Source organism: Neolamprologus multifasciatus, chromosome 4, assembly GCF_963576455.1.
Source record: "Neolamprologus multifasciatus chromosome 4, fNeoMul1.2, whole genome shotgun sequence".
In the NCBI taxonomy this organism is placed as follows: Eukaryota; Metazoa; Chordata; class Actinopteri; order Cichliformes; family Cichlidae; genus Neolamprologus; species Neolamprologus multifasciatus.
Genome location: NC_140442.1, coordinates 21146282 through 21167296, shown reverse-complemented (window position 1 = coordinate 21167296; position 21015 = coordinate 21146282). Strand labels below are relative to the sequence as shown.

General features: G+C 40.0%; 2 protein-coding genes across 5 annotated transcripts; both read left to right on the top strand.

Annotated features, from left to right (window-relative positions):
• Positions 1-1458: 1458 nt before the first annotated feature.
• atf7ip2 (activating transcription factor 7 interacting protein 2) lies at positions 1459-20777 on the top strand. 4 transcript variants are annotated; one of them, XM_085157160.1, is made up of 15 exons: positions 1459-1572; positions 5293-5365; positions 6117-6239; positions 10189-10257; positions 10442-10464; positions 10575-10615; positions 10701-10735; positions 10908-10953; positions 11559-11632; positions 12635-12769; positions 13958-13994; positions 14116-14186; positions 14339-14470; positions 14560-14747; positions 14980-15533. In XM_085157160.1, the coding sequence occupies exons 2-15, from the start codon at positions 5294-5296 to the stop codon at positions 15188-15190; spliced, it is 1257 nt and encodes a 418-aa protein (XP_085013286.1). In that variant the 5' UTR covers positions 1459-1572; position 5293; the 3' UTR covers positions 15191-15533. The 4 variants fall into 4 exon arrangements, 3 of the variants coding, with proteins under 3 accessions (XP_085013286.1, XP_085013285.1, XP_085013287.1); XM_085157159.1 differs by having other exon boundaries at positions 1554-1572; positions 5207-5365; XR_014873734.1 differs by lacking the exon at positions 1459-1572 and adding an exon at positions 19491-20777 and having other exon boundaries at positions 1587-5365.
• On the top strand, positions 6246-9382 carry LOC146520377 (uncharacterized). Its single transcript, XM_085157162.1, has one exon. The coding sequence runs from the start codon at positions 7029-7031 to the stop codon at positions 7989-7991; it is 963 nt and encodes a 320-aa protein (XP_085013288.1). The 5' UTR covers positions 6246-7028; the 3' UTR covers positions 7992-9382.
• Positions 20778-21015: the final 238 nt, after the last annotated feature.

Sequence of the window (21015 nt, the reverse complement as noted above, 5' to 3'; positions counted from 1 at the left end):
ATCGTTTGACTCAACCCGGCTGGACCAGTGTTGTTATTTTGGTTTTCCTCCTGTATCCATCCCCAATATTTGAATCCGTGACATTATTCAAATAGCATCCTCCCACAGCTCCTCAAAGTAACTTTCACAAGCACGCTCTGCAAAAGCCTGCACTTCCTGTCTACTTTGGCACAGAGTGTACTCAGAGTTAGGCCTTTCTTTTATCAGAATCAGCACTTACACATTTAAGATTATAACAAGCATTCAAAAGCATTTAAGATTATTGATTTAACTCAACAGTTTAACGTGGTTATAACTGCACCTGTAATAAAGGCTAATTGGGTACCAATATGTTTAAACATCTGAATACAATATCAATACTGCAGATTGTATTACTAATGCAATGGTAATGAGGATGATTATTAACAATAGCAGCAAAATATTTCTCTAATCCCCACATATCCTCCCCTCATATCAAAAAAGATGTCTGCATTCTCTTTTTCGGTTCTTGGTTTATACAGATTACTATAGAATATGTTAATTTCCTCACTCATTTGGTTTGGTTCCTCTCTCATAGTGCAATCCTCACTCAATTTAGTTCTTTTTTTCTTTGTTTGTCTGCGCTTCTCAAGACTATAGAAATAAGATGAATTTTTTTCCCCATGTTCAATCCACTTGGCTTTAGACCTTACATATGCTCCTTTAGCCTTAATCAAGTACACGTCATCTAGTTGATTTTGTAAAGATTGTAAACATTCTGACTCTTCTGCAGTCATACAAGGCCTACCACATAATAAATGTATTTGTTCGATTAGATTTTTCTGTTTACATATGCGTAGGGCAGACACTTTCTTTCCCGTTTCTATAGCTAGTTGTTTGACACTATATTTAAACCATTCCCATTTACTGACATTAGTCATCATCAAATTGTTAATTTCTAATTGAATTTTTTAAACTTGTGTACAGAAATCTTTGTTTTGTAATAAACTATTGTTATATTTCCATAAATTCTCAGATCTTTGTTGTTTACGTAGAGATAATGAGAGACTTATCAGACAATGATCAGCAAGTGGGGTTGATTGGGTTTCACATTTAGTAACATATGATGATACTGTTTGGGAGACAAGCCAATAATCTAGTCTTGAACATACGTTCTTATTTGTTGGACTAAACCAAGTGTATTTCTTCGTATTTGGGTTTGTCATCCTCCAATAATCCATCATATTAGTTGTTGTACAAAAGTCACAAATAATGCTATCGTGTTCTGGTTGTTTCCCTCTCTGTGGTTGCCTGTCAAGCCATGAGTTAGGTGCCAGGTTAAAATCGCCTCCAGTTATTACCTGGGTAGAACCATATGTATTACTCCAATTTGCAATTAATTTACTTAAGTTTAACATCATGTTTCTATTTAGAGACCTGTTATTGTATCCATACACGTTGATAAGATTAATTTTCTAGACTCATTGCTTGTTAACACTTCATTTGCAGTACTGTTTAATCCTGTGGGTGGCGCTAATCGGTTTTTCCAAACCGCCAATAAGAGGAACACGAAGAAGACGAAGAACGCTAAGAAGAAATCAAGCACCATAGAAGGTACTGCCGCTATAAACACTCATTTAATTTTTAACTCTCTGTTTTGAAACTACGGCATGTCTATAAACAGCGACTCTGTTGCTTTTTAATGGTTTGCTAACCAGTAGACTGGTTTCCAGTGGTTTCTAATAGCTAAAAATTAGCGAGGGGTTTAATCCATTTTTAAGTGTCATTGTTCAGTGTTTTTTTTTGTTTGTTTGCTTTTTAAAGCATCATTAAATGATCCAACATTACGTAAGAGCGAAAAAAGTTAGCATTGTGTGCAAAGAAAATGAAATTATGGCTCATAATTATTATTAGTAGTAGTAATAACGGAGCCCTCACAGACACGAGCAGCTTCCTGTATCATCAGATAAGCACAGGCAGCTCTAACCGAGCTCAGCGCTGTATTACTGCATACACAGCGGGTTTACTGGGGAAACTAGAACCAATACTCTAAATACATTTTGCAGCATAATAGGAGTGAAAAAACAAAAAGCTGCATTGGCGGTTGTTGCAGGCACATTATAGGCAGTGTTGCCAGCTCCTCAGTAAGGAAAATCGCTATTGTCTTTTATTGTCCTAAAAATCGCTGGATTCAATTCCAACCCTGCTCCTTTATCCGGGCCTGGACTGGCAAAAGTGACCCGAGATTGGCACTCTGGTGGAGTTAATTTGTGTGTGTGTGTTTATAAGTAGTTTTAAACCTTGTGATCCACAAAACAGCATAACAGTAAAGGAAGAACTGACTGCGTTACAGTCAGTGCGGGAGCAGCGGCTTCGCTCATGCGCGATTCATTTGCAGTTTGGACACACAGGTGTGAACGTCTCCTGCCCTGATAGCAGCTGGGGGAGGACTATCCTCCGCCCGTGAGCGCTTTGGCACGGGTGAGGTGCCCACGGCAGCACCGCTGCTTGTTGAGAGTAAAAGCGATACCCGCTTTCTCGTTAAAAAGTCGTCATAAATAAGTCTCCAGTAACACCAGAAAAAGTCGCCAGATTTGTCGCTAGTCGCTTTTTAGAAGAAAATCGCTAAATATAGCGACAAAGTCGCTAAGTTGGCAACACTGATTATAGCTGTCTAATCGTTCGTGACACTGTAGGTTTAGTAAAACATGTCAGCACCTCAGGATCAAACTTCCACCAGACTAAAGAAATGCAAGCTTTTTCGATAGGCGATAGGCACGACAAGGAAGTGTGTTTGAATGAACACTGGATTGGCATTTGTTAAAAGCGCTCCTGTGGCTTCTTGATGAGTGAGTTAACCTCAGCAGCAGTAGTATGGCTTTGGGAATAATTGTGGCTTGTTTGTGTAGCTACTGCTTGTCCTGCGGCTTGTTTTGCCACCATTGTATTGATGCAAAAAGATACAGATCCCTGAATGTGCTTTGATTGGTGGACTGCCTTCCTGTTAATCATAGATGTCAAACATTCAGCCCAAGCTTGCTAGTAGTGAACCTGGCAAAATGCACACCTCCTGATAATTCCCCTTTCTGTGAGTGTAGAGAAGCTGCATATTTAACCCCCGAGGCCTTTTAATTTACAGGAGTGTAGGTCTGTCACATTAAACAAATGTTGGTGTAATAAATAGTAGGGCTGCAACTAAATATTATTTTGGTAGTCAACTAATCTGCCAATTTCTCTTTGATTAGTCAACGATTATTTCAGTAACTCTTATCTAACGTGTTCTAGCCTCCATACCTCACGTGCTCAAGTCTGCCCACTTGTGAATATCACTCCGTCTCATCCCAGAGCAAATTAAAATAATGATCTAGGAAACATGTGAATTGAAAAATAATCAAATGAATCTATAGGATTACTCAACATCAAATGTCAGGTAATACATATTAAAGTGCTACTAGTATTTAATTTAAAAAAAGTGCAAATAAGAAATTAAAAATGGCAAGCTTTAAAATAAACGTAGGTTTTCAGTCCAAAGTAACAAGTTAACAAAGTTTACAGATGATTAATTTCATGAATTCATGATTGCAGTGGACTTGCTCTGGAGTGACGCTTGCTCTAATCTTTGAGATGATGCTCTCTGTCATGTCTTCAGTAGGGATGGGTATCGTTTAGGTTTTATCCGATACCAGTACCAAACCGGTACTTTTGAAACGGTGCCGGTGCTTAAACGGTGCTCGAACCGGTGCTTGAACCGGTGCTTAAAGAATGAAGAACACACACTTTGTCTAAAAACCTCTCATGTTTAGCTGTTTCCCTCTTTTTCTTTGGTCATTTTAGCCTTTTTGGCCAGGGTGAAGGGAGTATCTGCCATCAAACAAGAAGACAGCCGCATGTAACTACGATGGTGTTTGCTAGATTGGCTAGAATTCAAAGTGTATGACATCTCAGGGAAAAAAAGCACCGAAATAAAGCACCGAAATGTGCGCTGCTTTTCGGTCTGGTTACTACCGTTTATGTCAGAACCGATGCCATAATGGCACCGGATACCGGTACCCATCCCTAGTCTTCAGCCATTTGACAGGTGCAAGAGCCTCTGTACAGGACAAACTCATCTATACACCTGTGCTTAATACTAGTAAAACAGAATAAGAAAAGACTGCTACTACTTACAAATTTGGTTGTCTATCATAGTTTCACAGATAGTGTAGTGTTCAATGCCAATTACACTGTTTAACTGATTACATTTATGATTAATTACTGATATGGCCCAACCCTTGCTAGCAAGAAAACCTGTGTTTCTCCTCTCTGATTCTCAGCTGAAGAAGTGTTTTAGAATATATCTCTTAACAGTTTTACTGTCTCATTTCACTCATTAGATAAAAAAAACCGTAACCCCTGAAAACTGACCCAATCAGAGTTGATGTCACAGCTCCAGGGTGCCGGCATATCAAATGCTCGTGCACTGCAGTGTTGCTGTCGAAGATGGAAAGCAGTCTGCATTTAACTTTGTTTTTTCTTTCTTTTTTGTTTTCTGTGAAATGCTTTCAGATTTTTAACAATTCTTAGTTTCCATTTTCTGCCATTTTGCCGTTTGTGCAGCGTTCTTTTTCATTAGCATTAAGTGTAGTCTTGGCAGACGATGTTGATGAATATGTCCCAATAGCTTCCTGTAGTATACTGCACTTACAAAAACACATTTACGATGTATTAGTATTAAGACGTGCTGACAATAAAATTCTATGTCAAAAAACATTTTATAGTCGACATCATTGATTATGTCAACGAATCGTTGCAGCACTAATGAACAGAAGAAACCTGCATCAGGGCTCTTTAAGCTTACACTGTAAAAAATAAAGAAATAAGAGGCTAATACTTACAAAGGAGTAAGAAAACTTTAAAATTGATCAAAATACAGTTAAACATCCCAATTTTATGCCCTCCTTCTTTGAAATGTAAACATTTTCCAAAGCTATCCAGTGATTTGGTGGGCTGCTTTTGGCCCACAGGCTGTATGTTTGACATCTCCGCTATGAACCTTTTCTTGAGGCAGTGAAGGGATTTTTAGGAGCAGAGGGCAATATTTAGATACTTTTCATTCTTGAACTTAATGTTTTACCTTGTTTTCATTGTATGATAATCATGATTGGAAACGGCTAATGGGTAATATACATGTAATATGTTAAATGTTAAAAGGTATGGGCAACATTTTAAACTGTTTTAATACAAGTACCTTTCATTCTTTCTCTGCAAGGCACAACCTATGAGTTACACTCTTGCTACTTGATTCAGAGTTACACACGTCACTAACTAATGTTCTGTTTGTGTGTCTGGATGAAGAATGAAGAGGCGACCCCTGACTCTAGCTTCTGCTGGAGCCGATAACATGAAGATGGACTTCTCCCAGTCAGAGGTAAGAAACAACGTTGGAGTTTGTGTGACTGTGTTAGTTCTGCACTCGCCGGCAGTGAACATTCCTTACCATATAAGGAAGCCAGAACCTTATCTGCAAGTGTGCCTGCAGTTGGAAACTAGAGCTAAAAAGCTTGCCCCAAATTCCTACATTTAATGATTAACAGAAAAATATCTAATCATGCAGTTCAAGACAAGGTTTACAAATTTTAAGCACAACAATGACAACTTTTAACAAAATCACTCTAACAGACTGTTGCTTTTTTTGTGCATGGTTGTAAATGGCATTTTATCTGCTGGATAGCACTAACACCTGAGTCTACTGCATGCAGTTCTGCCCTTTGTTTCTGTTAGATAAACATCTCTATACAGTTGTGTGCACACAATTAAAAAAACAAAAAACATTAAAAAAACAAACGGTCAAAACACTGTATTTTAACAGACAATCATTTTTAATTGATCCTGTGTGGATTCCTGTTAATTATGGTATGTCTAAAATTTTGGGCACCCTATTATGGGAACACTTAAGGGGAAAATGTTCTACTCCTGAACAATGATGTAAACAAGACTTTTTGTAAATTATCCCAAGACATTCAGGTGATAGCTTTTAGATTACAGTCACAGCCCCTTCCTGAAAGAGCCTTGAAAATCTGTAGATCATAAATATGCTGTGTGTGCAAGACGGCTACAAAATATATATTTTTTTCACTTGAAAAATGAACACAGCAGTATAAATGTGTTTTTGCATACAGGTGCAAAAGCTGATGGAGCAGGAGGTTCCCAGTGCAACTGAAACTAAACTCCAGGGTTTAATAGAAAGTATTCAAAAGCTTGAACATGGAGTGAACTTTGAAAGGTCCATTGAAAAACTTGAGGTCAGTACTGCATAAGTTTACATATCTGTCCAGTTTTTAATTAATGGCATCTCATGTGTGGACATATTCATCGCCGCCCATTGTTTTCTTTTTTTTTCGGTCTTTCTTCTTGTCTCTCTCCATGCTTCCCTGTTTTAATGTCACCAAGCTATCTTAAAATCAGTCTCTAGGTCTGTCATGTTCTTTTTTTTGTGCATTTGTTCCTAAATTTTAGAGCTTAGAAGTAAACGTGGAGGTAAATGGACTGTGTGGGAATGAAACAACCTTGCCTTTGATTCAAAACAATGGCGATGAGCAAGCTAGTACACAGCTAAGGAGCACAGATAACATGACCAAGAAAGTAGACTTTGTGCACTATTATAAATCCTCAAGCGATAATCCCCCCCCTTGGACTGTCTTGGTGCAAAACCAAGACATAAATCATGTCTCCTGGAAGGGGGAGGACGTATCACAGGCAGAGCACAGCGAGCTGAAATCTCTGAAACCGACTGGCCTTCACTTCTTACGAGACAGAGAAGCTCGTCTACCCCTGTATACGAGAGGAAACAGGACTGGACAACCGTGAATAGGAAGGTTAACAACAAACCTCCAAAACAACTGAATGTGAAACTGCAGAACAGATTTGCTCCACTATCAAAGGACCCTGGATCTGTATCGGACAACCATCCATCTAAAAGTAGCGAAGTAAGGTCTGAAAATCTGTTGAAAAGTAAAAGGCCACAGGGAAAGCTAAAGGCTAGGCCTGAAACTCTGATTGTGGGTGACTCTGCCGTAAAGGATGTACAAAGGATGTGCGGTAAGAACACAAAAGTCCTCTGCTTTCCTAAGGATATGGTCAACAACCTGAAGGAGAGAATTCTTCAAATTGCAGATGAATATCCAACTGTGACAAACATTGTTCTGCATACAGGGTCAAACGATGTGTCCAAGCAACAGTCTGAGGTTCTGAAACGGGACTTTACTGGATTATTAAATACTGTAAACTCTCTGAATGCAGCTGTATTCATCAGTGGACCTGTACCGCCGGTCAGAGGAGGAGACGAGAGATTCAGCAGGTTGTTTACACTGAATAAATGGCTCATATCAGCATTTACTGACCACTCAGTGCATTTTATCAACAACTTTAATATTTTTTGGGAACGCAGGCATCTATTTAAAGCAAATGGATTTAATTTTAACAAGTCAGGGGTGAAACCGTTCACCTCCAACTTGTTTTATTCCATACGTCATCCATCTGTGCTTGGTGCCAAGGCTGAGATAAACGAGGAGTTATCTCATAAAGAGGAACAAACAGTACTCCAAGAACAGACAAAGCCCAACAGAAACCTTGAGGAGGAGCTCCATCTGCCCCCACCTGGGAAGAGCCTCAGAAAGGAGAGACATCAGAGGCAAGAAGAGGGGTCCCTATTTGCCTCAAACTCTCTCAACACCACCAACGACCAGGACCAGGGACCACGACCTTCCCCAGTCCCCCAAACCCCTGACAGGCCATCACCCTCCTCCCCCTCCCTTTCTCCCTCCTCCCCACACCTGAAATTCACTGAGGAGATGATGGAGTGGGTCAATGCTGGGCTCAGATCTACCCCCCAGCCCAATCCCTTTTTGTCCCCCATAAACCCCCCACCAGAGCAGCCAAAGGTTCGCCATCGAGCCCCACCCTCAACAGAGCAATCGAAGTCACATTGCCCAGCCTCGCCCCCCTTAGTTCCTCCTTACCACCTTCATGCCCTGTCTCCGCAGTCTGATGTGTGATGTGTGAAGGGTCTGGGCTGCGAGGATTATGGCAGTGGCGACTTTTCCCAGGAGAAGCTGGGACCCTGTTTACTAGAAGGTTTTAAAATTTCTGTACTTTTAGGTGACAGAAGGAGACATGTGGCCTGGTCAAAACACAGAGAGCTGCACTCTAAAAGATCTTTAAATATAATAAACATACCTCGTGTGCCACAGACTGCTCCCAAACACGAGGGGACAAGTAATACCTCTAAAACACTTAAGTTGGCTTTATTAAACGTTAGATCTTTCGCTGGGAAAACATTTTTAATTAATGATTTAATCACTGAGCACAGCCTCAATTTTGTTGGACCAAAGTAACAGTGGAGCTGTTCTCATCGAGACGACCCCTCCTAACTACAGTTTTATCAGTGAGGCCTCACTGATAAAACTGTAGCTTGAGGGTGAGCAGGAGAGGAGGAGGGGTTGCTGTCTTATTTAATGAATCATTTCAATGTAAGAAGCTGTCTCCTGGAAGTTTTCAGTCTTTTGAATATGTGGCTTTACAGCTGAAGGCCCCATCCAAAGTTGTGTTTCTTAATGTTTACAGGCCTCCCAAATACTGCACAGACTTTTTTAATGACCTCAGTGAACTGCTGTCTGTGATCTGTGTTGATTTCGACTGTGTAATTATTGTTGGGGATTTTAACATCCATGTGGACAACCCTCAGGACAAAGGGACTAAAGACCTGAGTAACACTCTGGGCAACTTTGGGCTGACTCAGCATGTAACAGAGGCCACACATAATAGAGGACACACTCTTGACCTACTGATCTCCAAGGGCCTGAGCATTTCAAAAGTTACTGTGTCTGATGTGGGCCTGTCTGATCATTACTGTGTTTTCTTTGAAAGTAAAATCTCAGCCCACACAAATATATCAACAGCAGTGATCACAAAACGGTGTATAACTGAACACAGTAGTGCGATTTTTAACCAGGTCTTCCCATTAACACCTGACCTGTCCAGAGGGTCAGTTAATGAGCTCGTCAATAGCTTCAATGCTAAAATGTTAAATGTAATGGATACAATTGCTCCCATTAAGGTGAAGGTTATCTCTGGAAGGAAAAGGTCTCCATGGAGAAACTCCACACTGGTGAAAAATGAAAAAAGAGAGTGTAGGAAAGCTGAGCGCAGATGGAGAAAAACAAACCTCCAGGTTCATTATGACATCTATAAAGAGAAACTTCACAATTATAATTTACAACTGAGGAGTGCAAGAAGGTCCTACTTCTCTGACATCATCACTAAAAACAGCCATAATGCTCGGGTCTTATTTTCTACAGTTGACAGGCTAACAAACCCTCCTGTGTCAGTGGCAGCTGAACTTCATTCAACCATGGCCTGCAATGACTTTGCCAAATTCTTCACAGAATCAATTTCTTGATTAGAGGGAATCGAGCTGAATTTGTGTGCGCACCTTTTTTTTTTTTTTTTTTTTTTTTGCAGGTCTAGAGAGTCTGCAACTCAAGTTACCTGGGGAAAATATTGTTTATTCCCTGATCATTGAGCAAGTGTTTGTGGCAGGTTGCTTGCTGTTAATTGGTAAAAATGGTTGTAAAGAGTGTGCTGTGCCACAGAACCTTCTCTGTTCTCTACCAGATTGCCATGGTTGCCTGTAGTTTGAATGGGCGATGACGGCCTGTCTCCTAACACTTGCTAACTAAAAAATGAGCAGGAGTGAAACTTGAAGCATGAACACTGCCATTAAAGTAAAAGTTGTATTTTTGAATAGCTCTGAAACCAATGCTTTTCAAAAAGTCTTAACTTTTGAAGATGAGCTGTGTTAATTTCCTGTTGCTGTAGTATTCCTTACAGTTTCGGTACTGCTTAGCGAGTAGTTGGCGCTGTAAATAAGTCGGTGTCTTGCATCCAAACTAAGCCATCGAAGCAATCACGGAGGTTTTTGGTGCCGAACCATATACCTCTTTGCAATTAGTTTCACCTAGCAACAGCAAGTAACCTCCCACAATGTGATGCCAGTCTTACTAACTGGTCTGCATGACAGAGGCTGGGGATTCCACTTTTTTTTTTTCTTTCTAATTTCATAGCAAACAGTGGTTTCCAGGCAGTCTCTAGGCCTGTGTGACTGAGGCCTAAGACGAAGTAGTGTTTAAATAAAAAAAGAAAAAACAAACAAAAAAATCCAAACAAACCCTAACACACTTTTTTTCCCCACAGGCACGAGTTAATATATTGTCTAAAAGAGCAGAAGCTGCTATTGACTACGTAACAAAGATGCAAAAAAAGGTAACAAAGACAAAATGCACAGTACAATTAATCACATTTTATACACTTTATTGCTTATAGTGTAATGATAAATGCCTAAGTAGTAATTTTATGGAATTTAATATTGAAACACTATTCATTGTGTACATGCACTAATTTAAAAATCCTAACGCAACATGATCAATTTTACCATTTTAACTTTCAGAATGCAGCGCCCACTCTGGTTAGGTATGTAGAACCAGCTCTAATATATTAATCTTTAAAAATGAAGACCCTGATGTGACTTTATGGTTGTGATTTATTTGATCAGTTTTGCTACAATTTCATTTAATCCGCAGAACAAATTCAGAAGAAAGAGACATGGAAGCTGTTTCACAGAGTAAGAACCTACCGAGCACATTAATATCACTTTGTATTTCTTGCTGAAATTAATATTTATTCAATGCCATTTTATTTCTCAATAGATGGAACCAAGAACGGAGGGCTCTTTCAGATGATGGTAAATATGCCATTGTTTATTTAGTCAGTTTTTTAAAAATTGTTTAAAATCACTTATTGATTTAAAATTTTGTTGGGGTCAGCAGCTTCTTGAAAGGTCTCAGGGCAAAATTTCACAGTAAAACATCTGCATTGGGGTTCATATTCAAAGCTTATTGGTTCTTTCTATCCAGGAAATCACAAGACAGACACTTAAGAAGATGCGTGCTGACAGTAAAGGTAAGTTTATTCACATGCAGGAGTTTTTATGTGTTAACGTGTATAGTTTTGCATTTGTATGGATGGGCATTACCTGTGTAGTATATGTGCACATGTGAAAATGGAGATTTACTCATTTCTGTATGTATTCTGGTAATGCTACCAGTTATAAGCTTTTATTTTGAACCCCAAAAGAAGAAAGGGATATACTTCTATTTCACCAATGATAGAATAACCAGTCAAGTCTGTCTCAGGGAAATATTTAAATAGATTAATAAGTTGGGCACAAGTTGGGCAGCTAGCGTCTTTGTTATTATGGCGATGATGCAGATCCTTTAAGATGTTTTTTACTAAGAAGTTCTTAGATTGTCATGTCCCATTTATAAAATGTCTTTACTTTGTAAAACAAGAGTATTTTGGTTTCACACATGTAAATGTTTGTGTACCTCAAATCTAAAATGCGTATCCTATTTTGCTTGTGCTAACGTTCTTTCTCTGCAGATACAATAAGCTGTTATAATACCTTGAAATGTAATAATATGAATCAGCATATGAATAAACTACATCCCTTTTCCTGCTATTTCCCATCCCTTCTGTCACTTGTTATTTTACATAATCCACATAAGCTTTGATGGCTGCCATGGCAGATTTAAATGAGGAGCGGCGTCCTCCAACTCCTAACAGCCCATTGGAGTATGAGGTAGGATCCTTTAAAAATAAGCAATATTACATAACTGCACGTACACTCATATGACCCTTTACTAGGTAAACCTTGTTAGTACTGGATTGGTCTCGCTTTGGCTTCATTCTTCATGACAAGGTGCTGGAAGGATTGCTCTGAGATTTTGGTCCATATTGACATGATAAGTCACACAGTTGCTTCAGATTAGTCAGTTGCACGTCTATCTCCAGTTCCACCACATCCCAAAGGTGCTCTACTGGATTGAGATCTGATGTTTAAGAAACTAGTTTGAGGTTGGTGACATGGTGAGTTATCTTGGTGAAGCCGCCATCGGAAGATTGTTATACTGGGGTTATAAAGGGATGAACAAAGAAAGAATAGTAAGAGAGGCTGTGTCATTTAAACAATGCTCACTGTGTGCTAAGTGGCCCAGTGTGTGTCCCACACTAGTACGTCACCACCAGCCCAAACTATTGATAGAAGGTAGGATCCATGGGTTCATGTTTTCAAGTTGTTTACGTCAAATTTTGAACCTGCTGTCTGAATGTTGGAGCAGAAGCCACGATACAGAACAAACAACATTTTTCCCATTTTTGTATTTTCCAGTATTGGTTTAACTTCAGTTTCCTGTTCTTAGCTGATATGAGTGGCAGCCCCTTTGGTCTTTTGATGTTATAACCCATCTGCTATAAGGTTTAACTTGTTGTGCATTTAGAGATGTTCTTCTGCGTACCTTTTTGTTGGAAGAAGTGGTTATTGGCATCCCTTTTGCCAAGTTTGAACATCAGCAGTTTCTCTTGACCATGCCTAAATGGAATAAGTTGCTGCTATGGGTTTGGCTGATTACTCAGTTGTCTAATGAAGTAGCCAGTGATTGTATATGCCAGTTATTAGAGCTACAGAAGCACACAAAAGTAATGCTGGTTCCATAAGATAATAAATCACCAACCAGCTGAATCTTTGTCTGTTTTCTGTCTTGAGTTCATTTGTCCATCATTGTTTTTGGTCTCTGTAATTTAGGGACCCGTCAGGTTCATAAGGAAGGAGCCCGAAGTTAAGCAGTTGATGCAGTTTGAGAATCCAGAGGGTCAAAGAGTGAAAGTAGACGGTATCTTTCGTGACAAGACGAGAGACACTGATAGAGATGCAGAGCAGGTAATTCAAGTAGACTGCATGTTGGCATCTTTGTCAGCATATATCTCTTTCCCTCCCAACTGGTGATAGCAGATACCTGCCTCCTCCCTTATCCTGAATCTGTTGGAGGTCTTTTTTTTTTCTAAAGCGAGCTCTTCAGTCAGATAGTTGGGGTTTTATCTTTCTGACTTTTGAGAGGTGTTTAATATATATGGTATTTTCGGCACTATAAGGCGCACTTAAAATCCTATCATTTTCTCAAATATTGACAGTGTGCCTATGTATGAATTCCCGGTTATGCTTATTGACCTCGAACCGATTTTATGTGGTACACAGCGCTCAAAAATTGGTCAAAAAATGTTTTAGTATGACTTTGGTAAGCTGCACCACTGGATGGATTGTCGGAGCAGTACGTCTACCGTAGAAATCTGGGTGCAAACTCCGCTTCAGGTCCCAAAGTCAAACGGACACTGCGGCATCACTGAGAGTTAAAAACTCTAAATTCTTTCATTTTTAATCAAATGATCAGTGTTGCTGCTTTACCAGGTGTAACAATTAAGTTTTATATCCAGGCATCCATGAGAACAGATTTTATTAAATTTAACGGAATTAGAAGTTAGCAGGAAGTTAGCTCGCTAGTTTCCACCTAAACAAGATATGCCATGTTCTGACTGAGAGATTTCTGAAAAATTTAAGACGTACAGCTCTGCTATCACTTCCAACATAAATGAAGACAGAAAACTAAACAGCAGTGACGTTTGTAGGGTTACTGAAGTTGGGCCAGCTGGTATATAATGTTGTGCTACGTGATCGCTAGTGACACAGCTATGTTAGCATAACATAAACACGGTGCTTTAGTTTGTATCTACAATGTAGAAAGTAGTAAAAATAAAAGCTGTACAATGAGGTGTGTCCAAACTTTTGACTGGTAGTGTATAACAATAATAATAATAATAATGATGATGATGATGATGATGATGATGATGATGATGATGATGATAATAACAATACATGAATTAAATTTTGCATAATTTTAATTTGAGGTCAATATTAATACTTTATATTTTAAAGCACTTTGATTTTTGTTCTTATAACATGCTATATAAATAAGCTTTACTTACTCGTTATTATAATTATTATTATCTATTATTATTATTATTATTGTCGTAATAATTTCACCTCTAATTTAGTGCCTTTCTTTCTGCCCAGGAAACCACGAGAAGAGGAGTAAAGAGGACGCATGAAGGTAATGAAGAAAAGTCAACCATTTTTAATTTTTATAACAAAAATCCCCCTTTTCCTACTTCCTCCTGTCTCTTCCCTTCTCCTCCTTCTCATTTTAAATAATCTGTATTAAATTATGACAGCTGCCACGAATGATTCAAATGAGGAGTGGCTGCCTCCAGTTCTGACTCCTCAACGGCCTTTTCAGCTTAAGGTGGGATGCTTTACCGCTCTCTTTTATTTTATTTATTTTGCCACAAAGTAATGTGTGGAGGCTATTTGAGCAAGCAAAAAATGTTCTTTTAAATGTCTTTTCATTTTTTTTATCATTACTGGCATCTTCCATTTTGGCATGTGTAAAACCAGCATGAGCACATAGCTAAGCAAGAAAAAGAAAACAGTGAAGAAGAGTTTGAAGAGCCCGAGCATCGAAAGGTGAAAACAGAATGTGTCTCTTCTGTCGCCACGAGGAGTCCCAGTCACACTCACTCAGAGCAGGTAATACACCCATGCTGAAAATACATTTGATTCACTCCACTCTTTGAGGTACATCACACCCACTCACTTAAGTTTCCTTCCTTCCTCAGAACGGACTCTCGTTACCTCCTCTTCCTTCTAGACCCTTCCCCTCCGTCCTGAACATGGAAGCGGCCTCGTATAGCATCCCTCAGAAACTTGAAGTAAATCTGGCCCTCATCAGAAACCCCACCGGCCTCTCTGTCCTCTGGAAAGTGGTGGAGGAAGACCCCTCTGCTCCACCCATGGACAGTTACACGTAAGAAGCAGTGTTGAACTCATCACTGTGTGTCGAGGGTGTGGTTTCTCAGCCCTACAACCAATATGAAAAACAAATGGTCCTCATGAGGATCTCACTGTGACGCTGCTGTCAGTTTTTGTAACCACCTGATGGAAGCAGTCAGTCAGTTCTTAGGCTTTACTAGTAATCTTGACTTTAAGTTACTCACTGATGATATTGTTTTTTTTTCTGTTCTTTGTCCCTGTTGCAGGATCTTCCTAACTATGGAAAAGGTTAAGGGCAGTGGCGCTTTCCCAGACTGGAATATCCTCGGTGAGGTGAAGGCCTTGAATTTGCCCATGTGTGTGCTGGTCAAAAAGTACAAGCCTGGCCACAGGGTGTGTGCGGCTGTGGTGGGCAAAGATGTATTTGGCCGGTATGGACCTTATAGTGCAGTCGCTACTTCAGTCATACCAGAGTAGTCGGGAAGAGGACATGGAGCCGCCTATTTAAATCTCCAGCTACTCACTCTTGAGTTTGTGCTGGACAGCATGGACATTGTGCTGATGTTGTTTCAGAGCCAGTGTTTTGTTCACATAGTTTTTAAGTACCAAAACAATGTTGTATTATTATTATTGTTATTATTATTGTTGTTAATAAAACTTTATTGTGCTCTTTGTGGGGTTTTATTCTGTATGACTAATACTTCGGTTTCTTTCATGAATACTTTGGATTTAGATTACTCTAAAGCTGCACACATCACAAAGAAGGTGTGTTCAAGAAGCAAGTTTCAGGAAAACTTTCAATAAATGCAAATATACACAGGTTTGTGTGAAGTGATTTCTGTGATGGCAGTTGTAGAAATGTTTAGCTTATTTTAGAGTTTAGAAATGTGTTAACATGGAATGTAGAATTATTGTAGAGACACTGACATTGCCCTCAATGTAATAAAGGCCTGACTGTGTCATGAACTTAGGAGTAGATTGTAGAAGACTCCTCCCACAGTTGAACTGTGAAAGGTCTCAACATTTGTAACTGGACAACTGAGGTCTGGAAGGGAGATGGGTTTTATGACCTCTAGGGAGTCACCTACACCCACAGTGTTTTAACTGTCTCGCACACTCACTCACGTGCACACACATACATACAGGTATGCTACACAGTCACACACGAGCACTCACATAGACACAGACACAGAGTTTGCAGCACACCGTAGGGGGGGTTTATGATGGGGACGCCTCTATAAAGCTGGCTGTAACTAACAAAGGGGTGAAGATTTTGTAGAGGGACACACCGGCCTCGTCTTCCCTTCTAGAAGTGCATGCTTAAATGAAGATGAATAAAGATGAATAAAGGTTTTGTGAAATAACTACTGAGTTCCGGTGCCGTCTCTGGATGCCTCGACGAATAAAAGAACGGGGTAAAACTGATTTGATAACACAGACTAAGCGTGAAGGGATTCAAAGTTTCTTCCCCGATTTAAAAACATCGCTCGAAAAAACAAACAAACCAAAAAACGTAAGGCTCTTTTTCTTTTTGCCCAACCAAAAACTTATAGTATCAACAAAATGAGACCTCTGCATGAGTGTGAAGCTTGGACAATTGATTTTTTCCTCTAGTTCTGCTACAGCAAAAGCAAACTCAAGGGATGTTGGTTCCCAAGGTTTTCAAATATTTGTGTAGTTTCTCTCTTCTGTGTTGCATTTGCAGACTGTCCCCGAATACCCACACTTGAGGGACAAAAGCACTGGGACACCTTCAGGAGCTGCTCGGCCATGGATGCTCCAGGTGGACGGTTTTTGTGCTGATTTTAATGCCAGAGGAGCTTTGGCGCTTTGCAGTTACCAAGTCAGCCAACACGTTCTCACTCCCAACTCGTCAAATGTGTGACGCATGGTCAGGCTCCCTCTGCTTCACTTATCGACGCGCAGGGTACCCCCCTGCAGGGTCCTCTCATTGAAAACTATAGAGCTCCCTAAACGTTGCTTATTGACGACAAGAGATTGCCGCGGAAGAGCCTGTTGTCCGTATATTTATATATTTCCAAAATCACATTGTAGAGACGTATACAGAGCACAATAAATTATATAACGTAAACAACTACCTGAGAAACAGCAGATACAGCAGATAAATTAATTATAGTTATTACTTTTGTATCGTTTATTGCATTTATGGAGGGAGTGATGTATGCTGGGTAATGGCACAGCTAGCGACTGGGTGACTTTATTCACCCGCTTCGGCTGTTATCAGTCCATACAATGGGCGTTATTAGCACAAATCAGTCCCATAGATATGGGCCATCTCCTGCTAGAAGATTGTTATCATCCATCCAGATGGAGGATCACTAACAGGAGCGTGGAAGACTCCAGAATCCACTCTGGCTGGAATCCGGTGGATACAGCAGTGTTTACAGGTAAGACCATTTAAACCAGGGGTGTCCAAACTCCGGCCCGCGGGCCAACTGCGGCCCGCGATCCATTTTTAATTGGCCCGCAAGTAATTTTATAAATAGAATCGAATATGGCCCGCACTTCAACTTTTGCTTGAGTGTATTGCACTTCTTAGTTTTAACACCAGGGGGAGCTACTGTCGATCGAGACAGTTGCTCCACCAAAAAGGACAATCACAGAAGAAATTTAGCCCAAGTTAGTTACTAAACATGGCAGAACCAAAGAAGCGAAAGGTAGAAAGTGAATGCAGAAAATTTCAGACATGGTGGGAGAGTGAATATTTCTTCAAAGAATTCAAGGGGAAGTGTGTCTGTTTGATCTGCACTGAAATTATGGCAGTTATGAAAGAGTATAATGTACGACGTCATTATGAAACCAAACATCAGGCCTGTGCATCCTACACTGGTGCTGAGCGAGAGCAGAAATTAAAGCAAAGGGAAGCTCTCCTGCGGGGTCAGCAACAGTAATTTGTCCAGGAAAAGGCTACAATAGCCAGCTATGAGGTCGCCCAACTAATCGCAAGACATGGCAAGCCTTTTTCAGATGGAGACCTCATAAAACACGGCCTCGTTAAAGTCACCGAAATAATGCGCCCGTCAACAACATGTCCAGAAATCCAGTTGTTGAAGACTTGTCAGCCAACACTGCAACTGTCTGATAAAGCTGTGCTTTTGATCTTTACTCCATCGCATGCGATGAGAGCACTGATGCCACAGACACCGCACAGCTGCTATTTTTTTGCGGGGAGTGGACGAGCACTTTAGGTGAGTAAAAAATATATTCCACAGTACCCGTGTGTTAATGTGCAGGTACACATGCTTCAAATATCAATAATGCGCATCAATTCTGTCACTACCCTGCTTTTGCACACCACTTTCTTATATGCGCTTTTCTTGTTAACACACAGAGTACACACCGCTGTGCACTGCCCACATACACGCAAAGTCAGCTGATCTCATCTGATGCAGATTTGCTCCTTGATCAAGTGACATTTGTCTGGATTTTTGGCACGAGTGGCGATCAGCACCGCGGCTGGATGTCCCGATTTACATACCCAGCGCAGCTGATACTCACCAGAATAATTTACTAAAATTATATGCACTCAATTCAATTCAATTCAATTCAATTTTATTTATATAGCGCCAAATCACAACAAATGTCGCCTCAAGGCACTCCTGTTATTAAGTCCAGTTCAGTCTGTTAATGTTGATAACGGTTTCAAACGGACGTTAATAGGTGTGTTGCTAAGCCTAATAACTTAAATAACAAACTTGAAATGTGCCCGTCCCATTTCCCCTTTATTGTTTTTTCTCTGTGCTGTAAATCTTCTGTCTAAGAAGAAATCTGAGGCTGCTGTTCTGAGAATGAGCTACCAAAGCTTTTTCTGAATAAATCAATAAAGATCCATTTATGGAAAGCTGTGATGAAGGCAGTTTTGTCTTTAATTATATTCAACAATATAATATATTCGACCACTTGTAAGTGATTTTTCTAACTTTAATACACTAAAGTTAAGGTTATATACCTAATTTCTAGTAAGTGGCCCACCCCCTCCTATATTTTTATGTATGTGGCCCTCAGTGAAAAAAGTTTGGACACCACTGATTTAAACGGACAGCATTTATAGAATGACTATTAAAAGTCAGCGAGTGTCAGTAATGTTAATGTGGTTATGTTAGTAATACACCGAGTGCTAATATAACAGCTTTAAGATGCATTTGTAGTTATTATTACGTGTTTTACCCTCTTTATGGTGCTAGCTTAAAGTTACGTGTAAACGTTAGCTTATATTGTAGTAAAGCTATTACTGTTTAAACGATGTTAGCACAGAAATATTAGCTTCTGTCATGACTGATGAAGTTACTAGTTAATAAAGTTTCCAGTAAAGTGTTTAATCGCAGCCACAGACTGACAGTAAATATCTCGATTAGCTTCAGTGCATCTGTAATAAATATGTGCAAGTTTCAGTGCTTCGTTTAAACTGTATGATACTTATACTGACCCGGGGTCAGTGTAAAATACAATCCTAGCTGGGTGAACAAAGCCTGGCTCCTTTAATCCTGCATGACAAACCTCAGGATGCAGGTTATTATTACTCTTTCCTGCTGGCACACCTGTCACACCTGAGAGTCAGCTAGAAACTTAGAGTGACGTGGACATCATGCAAAGACTGCCAGACTCTGTAATACTGTAAATGATCAGTGACTCAGGTTAACACTAAACTTTAAACAGTCCCTCTGTGTCTCTGTGTGTGTGCTGAACATTTAGGACTGAGTCAGGCTGCATCAGCTGAAGCTGTTATTTTTATATATCGGTATTTTTTTAAATTCAGGTGTGGGGAAAATACATAAGACTGCAGTGAAGCGATGCACCAGATTAATCCCTGGCCAAAGGTATCGTACTTAAATCAGAGTACTCATCCAGCCACATCAGCCTTTTGTGAGGTCTGTTTAACGTAGACTTAAAATGAACCCCAGGTTCCTCAGAGGTGGACTGTGAGCACAGAAACACATGTTCATACATACAGCTGCAGCAAACTTACATTAATTTTAAATAGATTTGTTACTCTGATGTCTGTCTCTGTGTTAGTCCTCTGACAGACTGGTGACCTGTCCAGGTGTGCTCTACCTATGACTACTGGGACAGGCTCTAGCCTCTGTAATAGAAATTTTCTGTTATTCTCATTTAAAGTATTTAAGTGCTTATGCATATGCTTAGTTGTGACACTGTTATAGACTGTTCAGTGAAAGTTTCTAAAATTAGATGAACTTACTTCAGCAGTTTGAGAAAACAAATCCCTTTACAGGTGCTGATAAGGCCAAGGTCACAAAACAGCGTAACCATTGATTCGTTAGGTTTCATAACGAGACACGTGAAGTGTGGTATGATCAGTTTGTAACTACCTCCCTCTTCCTTGGAATGCATAAAGGAGTAGGAGCACCACTTCTGTGGCAGCGCTGACATGACTGAACTGTGATGTTTGATGTGTGTTGGCTCTCCTGCGCGCAGTAATGAATAGCTTGATCACAGCTCTTTCTGTGTTGCAGACTTTATTTAAAAAATCCACGACACCCCCCATCCTCCCACTGTGAACCTGAATTGAATATTCAGAAGACCTTTGTTTAAATAGTTCTAGAAATCTGAGCTGTTGGTGTGTCCTTGGATTGTGTGGTAATAATATTAGAGCTAGCAATCTTTCTTACTGAATCTTGTTGTGGAAGTTTTCCACTTAAATAAAGCCTGCAGACGAGCGGTGAGCGGTAGCTAACATTCTTTAATCCAAGCACACAAAGACAACATACAACCAAGCTTGATGAAGTTCCCCATGACCGCGGGACAGACGGTCAGCAGAGTTCTCCCTGAGCCTAGCATGGCTCTCAGTTAAATACCTTCTCCAGGAACAAAGGCAGTACACAGCTGTTTCACACCTTAAGGTTCACACTCCCTTGCTACTTCCCAGAGTCCTCCAAGAGATGAAAGACTGGTCCTCTGGAGTTCCTGTTTCCCCCCAACATCCTTGCTACACCCCCTACCATTTGTCTTAAGTATGAGTGTCAGACATGTTAATACAATAACATAATGTAATTAATACCTAGGTAAAAGAAATTCCTATACAATCCCACCCTTTGATTCTTAAATCAAGAATCACATTAAAACCAGAATTTCTTTCCTGACATTCTGTATATCACATCAACATTATTGTTCACTTAAAGGAGTTTCACACTGTGTATCCTCACTTCACTGTTCTCCCACCACCCTTTGTTCATCTTTAATCTTCCCCACAATCTAAGCTCTCACATGCAAATGGAAACAACAATGATACAGAGGAAAGGTCTTCTCCAGAGTGTCAAAGTACT

Excerpts from the sequence above, each read along its gene's own strand:
- atf7ip2 (XM_085157160.1), top strand. The coding sequence starts at position 5,294 with ATGAAGAGGCGACCCCTGACTCTAGCTTCTGCTGGAGCCGATAACATG. Across the intron at positions 12,770-13,957 it reads CTGATAGAGATGCAGAGCAG|GAAACCACGAGAAGAGGAGT; the intron begins GTAATTCAAGTA and ends CTTTCTGCCCAG. Across the intron at positions 14,471-14,559 it reads GTCACACTCACTCAGAGCAG|AACGGACTCTCGTTACCTCC; the intron begins GTAATACACCCA and ends TTCCTTCCTCAG.
- LOC146520377 (XM_085157162.1), top strand. The coding sequence starts at position 7,029 with ATGTGCGGTAAGAACACAAAAGTCCTCTGCTTTCCTAAGGATATGGTC.